This window comes from Corvus moneduloides, chromosome 5 (genome assembly GCF_009650955.1).
Source record: "Corvus moneduloides isolate bCorMon1 chromosome 5, bCorMon1.pri, whole genome shotgun sequence".
Lineage (NCBI taxonomy): Eukaryota > Metazoa > Chordata > Aves > Passeriformes > Corvidae > Corvus > Corvus moneduloides.
The window spans coordinates 12678277-12692795 of NC_045480.1; the positions used below are offsets into that span (position 1 = coordinate 12678277).

General features: G+C 39.2%; 1 protein-coding gene across 1 annotated transcript in view; it reads right to left on the bottom strand.

The window, feature by feature from the left end:
- Positions 1–14519, bottom strand: part of STK32B (serine/threonine kinase 32B) — a 162187-nt gene that overhangs the window by 64224 nt on the left and 83444 nt on the right. Inside the window, exon 4 of the mRNA XM_032109940.1 lies at positions 9764–9937. Within this exon, the coding sequence (XP_031965831.1) occupies positions 9764–9937 (174 nt within the window). The remainder of the gene's footprint in view (positions 1–9763; positions 9938–14519) is intronic.

Here is a 14519-nt window from a genome sequence, read left to right on the forward strand (position 1 = left end):
CCCATGATACTTCTCTATGTTGAGCTTCAGGTATATTGGGAAGCACTGTAATAAGTTACTTGTAAGAATAACTTTGTATGCTTTTAAGAAGGAACACTTGCAAACAAACTCACAGAGCAATAAATGTGTGTATTACCGCATGTTGCTGTTTAGGATAGATGAGACATGTCAGGCAACATTTGACCCAAACCCAACCCCCATTTCAGTATACCACCCTTCTAAGAAGTTTCCCTCTTCTAGGAGATGTCAAAAACATACTGCCTGTTGCATGAAATCAAGCAGCCAAGTATTCTAACTCCTCTTGAAGAATCTGGATAAGGAATTATATAGTGGTAATATTGTTTGAGCCCACAGACTGTAGTGCCAACATCCTGGTTAACTGGATGACTGGGCAAGAATATAGTAGGGTTGAAGGTGAGTTTAAACTAGACAGTGCAGAGAAACTGCTGTCACAGTAACTACTTGCACTGAAATGATTATAAGGATTATTCTTGTTATTTATTCAAGTGAAAATAGCTATGGGATTCTGATCTCAGGTTAAGGTGCTTGGATTAGGTTCTATTGTAAATTAGGCATGTATATACCCATTTATAGTCAATGGATGTGTAACCTTCACAGTCATTGGAGTGCAGAAGCCATTCAAATGACTATCTGTTTTTAGATGAACTGAAAGCTTTATAGATTCTGTTAGCTTTATAGATTTGTTGGCTAGGTTGGCTTGTTTGGACAGACAACTAAAAAAGCATAGTCTCTCTCATTTAAATCTTGGTAAACTGTGGACTAAGTTTTTAAAAACAAGAAAAATCTTGCATGCTGTGTGGAATTCTGAAAACAACTGGGGATGTTCTCAAGTCAAATTATTGTAAGGTGCTATCACAGAAGTGCAGGCAGGTGTTTAAGCCTCTTGCAGGAGTCACGCTTCTGGCACTCATTGTCTTGTTTGACGTCATGTCACACCACGAACAGTGCAATCCTTCATACATGATTAATTGTGCCGTATTTAAAACACCTTGCACATTTGAGAATTCTTTTAGTTGCTGCCATCAAATAAAACATTTGCACACACGAACCCTCTGAGGCTCTGTATTGTCTTCTGTCTGTGTGAGGCTTAGAGGGAGATACCTGTGCAAGGAGCCCAGGAGTTCCTTGCTTCCCTCCAAGGCAGGTGGACTTCCCAAGCTCAGCTGTTTGTGGCATGCCAGGAACCTGGCGCTGCCACACAGAGCTGCTTTTGTACAACTGGAGTCACATTTCAGCTTGGGGAGTTAACATCTTGTCTCCTGCAAGGAAACTGGTGACCAAGTGTTTCATAGGAGGGAACAACAGGCAATGACTGAGCCTATTAACTGAAGAGTAACAGTGGTCTGATGTATAGGTTCAAAAATCTAGACAACTAAGGCTTAATAATTCCATTTCTCAGCTGTAGATCCCATATGCTACGCCTTTTTGACACTGTTCCTTCCAAAAGCACATATTAAGTAATAATGATAGGATAAAAGACTGTTTGCTGGAAATGTACTTCCTTAAGTACATGCTCATAATTCTTAGTTTCAGCAGTGGAGCTACTCTGGGACTCAGGGAAATAAGCTGGTACTTTAATTAGTGTTAACTCTCTTTACATATATAAGTGCATGTGTTTGCATTGGGGTGCATCTGTAAAGCATTTCTGTGGCTGAGGAGATTTGCAGAAGAGAGTTGAAGGAGCACCACCAGGGGGAAATTCTGCAGCATCTCAAATTAAGAGGCAAGCTGTGACTCTCTGTGGGTTTTAAAAGCAGAACTCTAGATAACTAATATGTTTAATTAGCACAAAAGCTGAAAATGCACCATCCTGGCAATAGGTTTTCCACTCAGCAAGTCTTGTTAAGTGGCTGTATTAGTAATTGTTACTGATTATTGACAATACATCAATTATTTTTTATTGGATTGCACTCAAAACAGACCTCTGACACTCATTGAGTAGTCCTGTTGATCTGATATTTTTAATGAAGACTGTATCTAAATTATTGTAGCAACATGAGAGAGAAACATGGGAAATATAAAACTGCACTTCCCCACATCATCACTTTTTCTAGAAACACAAAGAGAGATTAATCCTTATGTCCATGTGTTATTTTTTATCTGCAGAGCTCTGAGCAGAGGTTTTCACAGCTGGTAAATAAAGCTGTTTGACCCCTACAATGACAAAGAAAAACATACTCAAAACCATTCAGCCTTCAGTAAATCTTATCCTGCTGACTGGGAATTTGCATACTGCCACCAAGCCCCTATTTCCTCTGCTACTGGACCCCTACGTTCACCCTCTCTGGCCACTCTTAACTTTGGCTTTTAGGGTCTGACTCTTTCCATAGCAGTTTTCTCTTGCCCACATCCTACACCACACTCTGCACTCCCTGGTCATTTCCTTAGCCATCCTAGTCCCCCTGTGAACATCTCTGCCCTACCTGATGGAGATAGATTTTTTTGGTGCCCTCAAATCCATCTATCTTACCATCAATTTCTCTTTTATTGTTCCTGTCTCTCCAAAGAGTAGCTGTCCAAAATATTTGCAATCTAAACTCAGCCTGAAAGCAGAGTAAAGACAGTATCTGAGTATAGAAAGTGGGCCCACAGCTTTATCATAAAACCCTCACATTTATCTTCTAATATATCTGTGTCCATAATTAAAACTCCAAACCTAAAAAATAAAGTGACGTGTGCAGTAAGAGTATCACTGAAATAAACTTTGAGAGTACAACATGGTTAGGCACAGAGTAGTCACTCACTCTGAAAGGTAAAAAAAAAAAAGAGATGCACCAGTTTTGTATTGTTTTTTTCTTAGGCTAGAAAGGAAGTCCTCTACATTCAGAACACTACCAAAGTTTCACGTTTATAACAAAATGAAGAGAAAAATGTCTGAATAAAAATGGTAGCCAATGGATAGAATTTCTCATTCTTGTTAGTTAGGCTGTAGAGATGATTTTGATCATCACTGTAAGAATGACCCAATTAATCTGAAACCAATTTAATAAATTTTGGTTTATTGAACATGCAGTGCCTACCAAGTGCTGTTTCCACCTTGCAAGGTCCCAGTTTGGCATTGTACTTTAAGGTCTTTCCCTGCTGACAACATATCTTCACCACAAGAGCACCACAGCTGCTGAACTGCAGGTTTTCCTTGTCTCCTCTGCTGCAGGCAAGCATGATCATCCACACTGCATTATCCCAGAAAATTCCCTCAGGATAAAGGTAAGCTGTGTATGCACATGTTGGGAGAAGCAGAGGCTCTTCAGTAGCACTGTCTGTCATAAAACATCAAAGCTTTGAGCTGCTGTGATTTCTCCTCTTGAAAACCTATCCAGGGGAGTTGGGACAGGATTTTACAGAGAATATAGGAATGTTTGAAAATAACCTTGAGGGAGTGTCCTGAGGAGCATCCAAGGAGGGGTATAGAAAATAAATGCAAGGGAAAAAAAAACTGAAAAGGCAAATTCAGCATAACAAATCTGATGGCAATTTTTATCCTAATTGCAGTCCCTGCTCACAAGGTGATTTATTTTGAAAGAAGAAATTGTCATATGATTACAACGACTCTCACTCTTTCTCATCTCTCAGTATATCTGTGAAGTCAAAAGTTCTACAAAGTAGACTACATCTCACCTGAAATATTAAAGCTGTACTGAAAGCTGCTGAATGCATTTCCAAGGCATGAAGGAAGCTCAAATTGCAATATCTATTAATGCAATGTCTTCTGCCACACTGTGAACAGTTCGCTCAACTCCTGAGATACAGAAGACTACTGCAGGCCTGAAGAAGTCAAGTAAAAGTCTACTTTTTTCCTAAGTCTTTTTTATTTTTCCATATGTTAGAAAAACTTACATTGTAAGGAAATCTCCAAGGGAATGATAGAATACTTTATGTCTGTGTTGCCTATTCAAGCTGAAAAAACATTGCCACCACTGAAGCAGAAACAGGAGAAAGAAACAATAGTCCATATGCTGCTCTTGGTTCATACTTTGCTTAGCATGAAATGTACAGTGTTTTGCCATATTTCCTTTCCCATCACCTTAATCAAAGATTTTAAATTTCTTCACTGACTGCAAACAAAAAAGATTCAAGTACATTGCATGCAAATCTGCCATTTTGGTGAAGAGAATATGCCACTCAGGGTCATGCTGTTGTGAAATTTCCAAGATACAAAGATATCAGAATACTTATAACATTAACACTGAAGCTTTGGGGAAAAAAGGATGAACATATGGTTAGCTCTTGTTCTCTCCTCTGTTTGTTGGGACTTCACATCATTTCTCATTTATCTCTCTGGATCAGCCACTTCCTCCACAGATGCATGGAGGGTTTGGGGCAGGAGGTGGAAGGTCACAAAACCAGGGTAAGCCAGGCAGTGCCATATGAGACAGTGGATACAGTTATGCCTCTGTAGAAGGAGTGCCTAATCATTTTAATTACTTAGTAAAAATTACTTGCATGTAGTTATTAATACTCTTGATTATTATATTTAGCATAATAGTATCAACATGCTATTAATATGGTGGTCTTTGCTAGCATAGATCAGTTGGGAGCAGACACCCATCCTAAAATCACTTGAAGCTTTAAAGCAAAACCAAGAAATTTTTAAGGGATTTCTGTGAAAGAAAGATATCTCTGATAACTGGCCACAAAGAAACTAGCAATATGCTAAAACAGAAAACTGGCATTAGCCAGATCAGATTTGTGCATGGAGACCTGAGATAATCTTGAATATAAAGCCCTGCTTTAGTTCTTTCAGCATCTTCTGCTTCAGTGTCTGAATGTCTAAAAATGATTCATGATCAAAATTTTAATACTGAGGAGGTAGGGAAGGAAGGAAACAAAACATTTAATTTTATTATCCATCAATAGAATGCTAAATTGTGGAGATGAGGGATATGTAGCATTTTAATACATATCGTGTGCCCTAAAGACTTCTTTTCCTAAAAGGGTAGGTTAATGTAAAGGGATTATTGAAGAAAACCAGGAAGGGAAAAGCAGGAACATAGACAGGTGATGGCAGCTGATTTAAGTGTGGGTGCAACCAATGGGTGTGTTTGTGGTGTACACAGCATAATAGTTGGTTTTCTTATTGATTGATGCTCTGTTTAAAAGCAGACACCCTGACAAGTGAAGACATGAGCTATACACAAAGGATTGTATGACATGCATTTAGAAAAAAGAGTTACTAATTATTCTAGAAAGAATTTCAAGCAATGGTATCTAAATCATAATTTTTATACACTGATTTAAAGGTTTCCCTGAATCCTCCCCCAGATAATTGTCATTTAGCTGCAACCAACAAAATAAACCTGAGAAATCTCTAAAATCACAATGCCATCACTAGGGCATTGTGGACTTAAACATCTCTAGATCATATCTACACTTGTCTGGGTGTCTGATTTTAAACAGAGAAGCCATCAATAATAAAACCAACTACTGTGCTCTGTACACCACAAACACACATTTAAGATGGCCTTGATTTAGGTTATCTTTGACCACTAGGTTTGTTACCTAATGCAAAATGCATGGCCAAGCTCAGTCTATAGGTCAGATGTTCCATCTGCTACCATTGACCAGACATGTAAATTTTAAATGATCTGGAGCTGGTGAGATGAGTTTTCCTTGGCTAAACAATAATTTCATATAAGCACATTCCTGCAATGTCACGATAATGAAAGAAGGAAGATGAAAGAAAGGGCCAAGAGGTGACTTCATCTACTCACTTGAAAACTGTAAGGAAACAAGCAATTCCCTGCTGGGTTCAAGGAGGGTCTCAGCCCTGGGGTATTGAAGGAGTGAGGGTGTGATAGGTATCTTCTGGTATTTCACCTCAGTGAGGAAAGGACAGTACATCAGGCCCACAGTAAAAGATTGTATCCATGCCAGTGGCAGGAACTAGAGCACTTGATGGGGTGTCATGCACCTCAGAGAGTTCCCTGCGTCTCTTTCCCAATACAGCCTGTTTTACTTCATTAGTGCTTTAGTCTCTGTATAAGGAAATCTCAGTATATTTTGAAACCTGCTTCATTTATTAGCAATATCTCATCTGATATATCAAATAACTTTTTCTGTAGCTAAATGGAAGTAAAATTAGTTTGTTCTTGTAGGGAATGAACTCCATTCAGAAGTTGAAAGGCTTGTTCTCTACATATTTGCATGTTGTGGTATCTAATTCTTTGTTAAGGGCATGACTGAAATTTAAATACCCTTTGTGCCTAGAATTTGTGAATCACTTTCTTTTTTCATCAGTGATGGCTCATAAGCATTCAACAGGTTTTCAGGGCTTTATAGTTTGCGTGGTGCTTATTTTTTGACTGGTTTTGGTATGTTTTCTGATTTATTTCTCTTACGTAGCTCATTGCTCAGTTCCTGTAATTTTTCCTTGGAATAATGTGGGCTAGCATTCTTTTAAAGAACAAAATAAAATGCCATGGAAGAGACATGGGAATGTGAACTAAGAAAATTCAATGGACAAGACTCCTGATCTGCTATGATCTTTGATAATGCTTATGAATGGTAGTCGTATTGTGGTTATTTTTTCCCTAGTTCATCTACTTCAGACCTTATTTTTCTTCATCTACACACACTTGTCAGAAAGTAAAAAACTATTAGTATGAGCAGAAATCTGTAAGGAACTGTGTTTTATTATGTCCAGCTAAATATCAGGTTGGCACTATTCTGCCTGTGACAACTGTGAAAAACTAGGGGCAAATTTTCCATTTCCAAGCAATTTTCAAGCCTATTTGCTGCTTACCTACTAAATGGAAAATGTTATGAAGGGAACACTTTTAAATAGAGTTTGTTCTTTTGCTATGTGTTGTTACAAGTGAGGCAGGGAAGGCCCATTTTAAAGAAGTGTCGAATCATTTAGATATAACATCTTATTTCACCAGACTGTTGGAGATCTTGAAAGACTCAATGATAATGAACAAACAGGTCCAGTTCTGAACAAAGAGTAGCCCTTGTCTGGTTGATAGCAGTAAGACATCCTTACCCTGCAGTGGGTCATCTGGCAGAGGAAAATGCAGTGCTCAATTTGCCCCCATTTTCCAATTGCTTTTGCCCACCCTGCACTGCTATTGAGTTACTCCAAGATGAAATAACTGCTCATGCTACTCTCCATTGGAAGCAGAACTTGGAAGAATGGAAAACAGACCGGTGATCACAGTAGCCACACTGCACAGACCTGCCAATCCAGGCTGATTGCAGTCATATTGTGCTCAGCAAAAATTGTTATGTATGCTTATATATGTACACAGACACACATGAATAGTTTTGTATTAAATAAATCCCACTAAAATAAAAGTGTCCTGGGCACACAGATCAAACAGCTAGTCCAGTATCCTAAAATTGTGCTGGAAGGTTACTGCAATTTCCATTCCAGGCATCTGCCATATCCAGCCTCCTCTCTAAGCAGATGAAAACCAATGGAGCCAGACGATGATGAAAAGTTGTGAGGGCAATGCAGTTAACACTTGCCCCTTAGAAAGAGAAAATGTGATTTTTTTCAGCATGAGCATATTACCAGGGCAGCAGCCACAGCATTGCAGGGCCAGCACTGCTCTGAGCCAAGGCTGTAGCTGCAAGAGCATCCTGGAAGGATCACAACACTGGAGCTACACTGGAGCCAGAAGAACTCACTGAATGGAAACAGGCAGCCTACTCTGGTGAGGAGGCAGGTGGTTTTATTGAAATGTATGAACAGCAACATTTGTGAAAGGAGGAGGCTGAGTTACTCATGGCTGAAATAAGTTTATTCAGCCTTTGATGGGAAAACTTTTGTCCAATACATTATTCACTGGCATTATACAATGAGTTCTGGAAAGAATGTATTTAGTCATACCATCTTGGAATGGCAGAATGCCAGATTTGATCCAAGATTTGAGAATGTTGAGATGTATACTGTGAGAAGCCTTTCTGTGTGTACTGGGATCCAAGGGTCTATAAGAAACAGCACTCATCCAGCTAAGAAATAATTAGTTTTTCACGTAAGAAATGTGGATAAAATATAATTACAGGAGTGCTGTGAGAAAATAAAGTTTTTTGGTGTAACTCTTACCTGTGACCAACAATCTCAGTATTAAGTTAGCTGTTGTAAAAGTGTCTCGGGGTGACTTTATGATGTTGTATCTCCAACAGTGAAAAATCTACCCAGACTAGTCTTCAAATAATAGCTTGAAATTTAGATCTTTTCTTTTTAAAGTTTTTATAAGTCTGGGTGAATATCCATGTAAACGCAAACACTTACAATAGAGCTGTGAGACATAGTGCAGCATTCATTATTGTGCCATAATAAATAAATCCACTATTGCAGAATTACGAATGACAAATTTGGATTTTATATACATGGATGGGATTAATAAAAAATGCAAGTTTCATAAATACACCAGAACAGTAGTGGTTTTTACTCTATTTATGGCTAAATTTGTCCCTGCAGTAACAATAGTCCTATTGCTGAAATGATTGCCACATTCAAAGTACAGACCACAAACCACATCAACAAACACAGAAGCATTGCAAGGTATCTCCAAGGGAAACTGGCATAGTACTGATCTGTACACTCTGCCTCCATTCATACATGCCTGGTGATTCCTGTCCCCTTCAGTACCATTTCCTTTTGTAGCAAACTCCTGGGGCCACAGGTTAGCCTAGAAAAACCCATTCTGTCATGTTTCTGGATGCAATAGTAATGGAAACCTGAACACATTTCATACACAACTGTATATTAGGAGGAGTTAAGCTCCTGATTCACATCCCCTGTATTCAGTTCTTTATGATACTGCAGTTTGAAAATCCACCTACCCAGTCTGATAAATTGTTCGACTATTCTTTATTTGTAGCCAAGATGAAATTTAGTAGCAGGCTCTCTCAATGACTCACTTACTAACATTCTTCTTCCTTTTTGCTGCCAACACATTCATTTTAAAATGAAAGATCTAATATGGTTTTGTAGGTTAGCATGTGAATGCTGACTGGAAGCACTTGGTAACAATGATATTGCTAAGGTCTGCTACCACAAACTATAAACACCAAGCAGAGCACTGATTTCATCTCCAAACGAGATGGTGTGTTTGCAATGATAAAGAAATGACTACATGTCTCCTCACTGTGCATCACTGTTGGCTCTGCTCCTGAATGAGTTTAAGTCACTGCTGCGCCCTTGATGCCAGAAATGCTACAGAAATTTAAGGCAGCTGAAGACCCATCCCACAGACTGCTGTTCCACATAGTGGTGAGATAGAGGGCAGAATTTGTACTATTGTTCCTACTTCCCCACCTCTCTTCCTCCTGACCTTCATGCAGATGCTGCAAGTAAACAAATTAGTCTCAGCTTTAGGTTCTATAACCATTCCCTGATGTTATTGTGGGAAGCTCTTATACTGGATTACGATTACAACATTTTTGTGTTCAGTAACATTGTGAAACTGGAGAATTAAAAATAAATTAAAAGCAGTCAGGATGCTATTATGGGTTGTATTTAGTGTTTAAGGACCACAGCGAAAAATTTACATCATGGTATGAGATCAGAAGAAGAAAAGGGCAGCATGAGAAGGATACTGAATGGCTACTGAATGGCTGTAGACAGAAAGAAAGCACCATAAAAAAACCCTTTCAGAGCCAAATTCCACCCTTAAATAGCAATGTGAACTTTTCAGAGGTTTTGAATAAACAGAACTACAAATTCAGATGTGTGATCAAATTCCTCTGCTTTACCAAAAGCAAGCAGCCCATTCCTCAAATGAAATTCACTCACCTGTGAATGATGTGGTACCTCTGCAAATAATCCAAGGAGAGCGCCAGCTCACAAATGTACAGTTTAACAGTTCCTTCATTAAAGTGAACGTTCTGCTGCAAATGGTAACGCAGGTCACCTCCGAGTAAGAGATCAACCACCATGAACATGTCTTCTTCATCTTGAAATGAATACCTGGAAGAAAGAGTTACAGCTGAGGTCTCAGGGCTGATAATGCAGTCACAGCTGTGCCTTAGAGTGGCTCTCATTAAGGAGAGCCTGGTAAGTCCCTGATTTGCTCAAAAGGCATGCACAGAAAGGAATTCTGACTGCTGTGGTCCGGTCCTGCAGCAGACTTCAATTGTGGTGGGACTCTGCCTATTGAAGCATTGTGCTTTTACCCCAGTGACAATTAAATACCATGCAGATGCTCACTCACTCCTCTTTGCCCCAGAGGGTTGGGGACGAGAATAAGAAAAAAGTAAAAACTTGTGGGTTGAGATAAGAACAGTTTAATAATTGAAAAAAGTAAAGTATAATAATAGTACTAATGATAAAAACAGTAATAATTGCAATAAAAAGGAGAGAAAGAAAGAAAACCTGAGAAGAACAAATGATGCATAACACCAGTGCTCACCACCTCCTGACTGATGTCAAGCCTGTCCCCCAGCAGTGAACAGCCCTTCCCATCCAGATCCCCCAGTTTATATGACCACGACACTTTATGGTGTGGAATATCCCTTTGGACAGTTTGGATCAGCTGTCCCAGCCATGCTCCCTCCTGGCTCCTTGTGCAGCTCCTCACTGGCAGAGCATGAGCCACTGAAAAGTCTTTGACTTAGGGTGAGCACTACTGAGCAACAGCCAAAACATCAGCGTGTTATCAACAGTATTCTCATCCTGAATCCAAAACACAGCACTGTTCTAGTAAGAAGAAAACTAATTTTATCCCAGCTGAAATCAGAACATGAAGGCAAGCAGACCTTGAACTGCTGCCATACTACTGTCTTATTCTAAACATGGATTAACACCTGAATGTTGATAAAACAGTGTTTAAAATACCTTTAAGGTTTTTACATTCTTAAGTAACCATATTCTCATTCAGGTGACAAAATGGCTTACAAAATAGTACCAATAAAAGGGAAGGCCTTGAAACACACTTGGTATTTACACACATACAACTCTAGTTCAGTGCTTATGGAAAGTATCCTGGCAGCATTGAGAGCTGCTGTCTCAGGGGTATTTTCCAGATTCAATAAATATACACAATGTTCTATTGGCTGAGTATTTTTTACAGCTTGCAGCATAGGTCCAAATTCAATAAGGAATAAAACTGCAATTTTACTGCCTAACAATACATTTTTTTTTTCAGTCAGCAACTTATATCTTATAAAATGACAGAGTCTTCATGGTTACTGACTGAATTCTTCTGGACCCTTTCCCAGAACTGCCTGCTGAACACTCTGAGGACCAAATTTTGATGTGATTTAAATCCTGTAAATCCAAAGGTGTAACCAGTCAATGCACAGTATATATATATACATATATAGTGCTTGGGCAAGCAGGAATTTCCATGTGTTTTTACTTACCTTGGCTATGCTGCCATTGCTCTGTTTATTGCGGTCTGGGTGGACCAATAGAAACTCTCTGGATTTTGTTTCTAAATGCAACTCTATAAGACACAGTTTTTTAGTTTTCCCAAATGGGGATTGGTAAATACCTTATTTCCAATGTGAAATCACTCTTTTCTTAGAAATTGTTCTAGAATTAATTTTGATGTGAAGTTATATTATTTTATACCAGATATATATGGACTACTGAGTCCATATATACAATGACAGTGCCTCTTCCACCACCTTTGCTCCCATGAGGTGTGTAACATATGTTGGCTACAGATGTGATTCAGTTCTCCTGAACTGTAAAATTTATGCCAAGGAAATGAAAAAAAGTGGGCTTCCAGAAAATCTGTGTACACCCTCCCCCCAGAGGCAGAAAAGTCTATATTAGATTATTTTAATTGACAGTTACGTACAGTTTCACATTCATTCCCAGGCTTGCACTTACTGAAGTGAGGCACTGCTTAGGGGTTGTCACAGATGGTTCATTTTGAATTTAATGCTTGTTATTCTTTTTGAACACAGTTCTGAGAAGCGACTTTCTCTCATACTCTGCTCTGCTGTTGCATTTCTGTGTGACTGCCAAAAGCCAGGAGGGGAAAATAATTTTATTTGTATTAAACTTACTTCTCCCTAAGTCAAACCTCTGAAGAAAAATGGTGAAGTAGGTGGCACATGGTGTCTTCTCACCCCTAGAGGTGAGAGGCAGAATTTTGTAACACACAAACACATAGGTTAAAAACCCAGAAGTCTTCAAATATATTCAAATTCCTCCAAGTATTGTGTGTTACTGAACCTGGAGCAAAGGCAGAAGCAAAGCTTAAATGTGTAGTTACATTTAAGATTTTTTTTCTTTTTTGACACTGCTGTTATTTTAAGTGGAGAAATTGTAGCATTGAGCAGACGTAAAATCATCATCATAGAATGGCTTTGATTGGAAGGGGTCTTAAAAATCATCTATTTCCAACCCCCCTGTCATGGGCAGGGACACCTTCCACTATCCCAGGTTGCTCAAAGCCCCATCTACCCTGGCCTTGAACACTTCCAAGCATGGGGCAGCCACAGTTGCTCTGGGTACCAGTTCCAGTACCTCACCACCCTCTGAAAAATGTTAATTTTTCCCTTCATTTACCACTTGAGTAAGGTATAGATTTTGTTTGTTTCCTTTTTATATTAAAAAAAAAAATTGAAAACAAATTGCAGATTGAAAACTCTACTCAAATGATAAGTGAAATACTGTGTCTTGTCTGGGACTAAAGAACACTCCTGGTGCCTAAAATCATATGATTACATGTCAGTAGAAACGGTTCTGATGCAACTCTAGTCTTGAGATACACATGTTCTTAGTCATTTTTTTGGGCACAGCATGAAAACAGGGTAAAGAGTGACTGCTGTGAACTTGCTTTTAAATCCAATGATTACTCCCTTTCTTCGGAAAATTATGAGTATGTTTCAAGGTGAATGTTCAGTCTGGACAAAAGACCCATCAGAACCATCCAGAAATAAATGTGAAATCTTGTTCATATCCAGATGAATGCTAACACTCGGTGGAACATGGTTTTCATTCCAAGCATGTTTTTCAGCTGATGTACTCTGGTTTTCTGTGCTTGTGAGTAGGGAATGGTGGTCCTTTGTCACCTCCCAGGCAAGCTTTGATGCATCTATAATTGTTAACGATTTAAAAGAGAGATCAAACAAAGCTTTCCTCCAGGGCTCAACCAATCCCCACTCATTCACTGCCTTGGGACTCTCAGGGCCTCAGGTATCTCTGGGAATCCAGGCTACGATGACAACAGATGGGTTTTGTCCAGGGGCTGTCAGATTTGCTAGTAAATCATTGGTCTCCTGCTACTATGCCTTGCCTCTCAGATAAACACATGAAGTGCAATCCCTACAGACAGAGCTACAAGGCTTCCAGATGTGACTGTGCCTCTTGAACAAAGTATTTTGAAGCCAAACAGAAAAACAAAAACAAAAAAACCCAAATAAACAAAACCCTCAACAAAACAAAACAAAACAGAAAACCAAAAACCCCATCAGCACCAAAACTAAACTGAGAGGTATGCAGAAGTATGGCTAATGTTTGCACTAGGCAGCCTTCCCTCATTGGACACTTTTCAGATTTGTCTGGGCCATCTTGTCTAGATCATGATTTGCTAAGAAAGGTTAGAGCAGATGATCCTTGAGATCCTTCCACCCTGGTATTCTATGATTCTGTGATCTTTCATGACCTGTGGATGTAACATAAGTCAGTTTTATTTGGATGCTGAAGGTAGAATGACGCACACCAAGACACAGCAGTTGTGAAGCTTAGTATACCCTCTCTGATGTTCTGCTCTTTCACTCAGAACCAGAGTTGGTTTTTTTCATTTGTACTGATTATGTGTCTGTGGTAACTCTGCTGACCCTGCCAGAAGTGTTGTACGTACTGGTGTAGTTAAGACACAAGCTGTACAGGCATGGTTTGAAAGAATATGTGCATGGACATGTTCAGGATATCAGCAGATTTTTTCACCCTCTCTAAATTCTATCACACCTGACACACATCATTATGCTAATCTTATTATGCCTGTTCTCATGGATAATGGGGTCTTCCCTGGATATTTGATCCAGTTGGGTCAAACCTTCATGGGTGGCATTTCTCTGACAGTCTGGATCAGACTACAGTGTGATTAAGACCACCCCAAGGTATTTTCTGGAGGGTGAAGAAGTTTATCCCTGTGAAAATATGTGTCTATGACCTAGAGGAGAGCTTGGGCATGGCAAACAGGAGAAAGTCTCTGGAGCTGATAGACACTCCACTAAGCAGATCCTGCAGCTACCAATTTCTAATGCAGAGCACGAGTTTCTCCAGGTCCTGCTGTGCAGCTGGATAAGAAATGGTATTGTTTTCCTCCTTCCCTGCCTTAAGGACTAACAGGACTTCGTTTACCAGCTTAGACAATTTGGTTTGTCATAGTCACAAGCAATCTAGTCCTATGGCTCTCTCCCTCACACAAATCCAGTATTCTTTCTTTACATAAGAAATGAAATACTACCTTTATCTTTTTTTTCTATTTCAATATTTCAAGAAATAAGAGCTTTTGATTTATTGGTCTAAGAATTGAAATAGGCAAGTGAAATATGGGAGAAAGAAATCTTTGAAAATTTTGCTGCAGGTT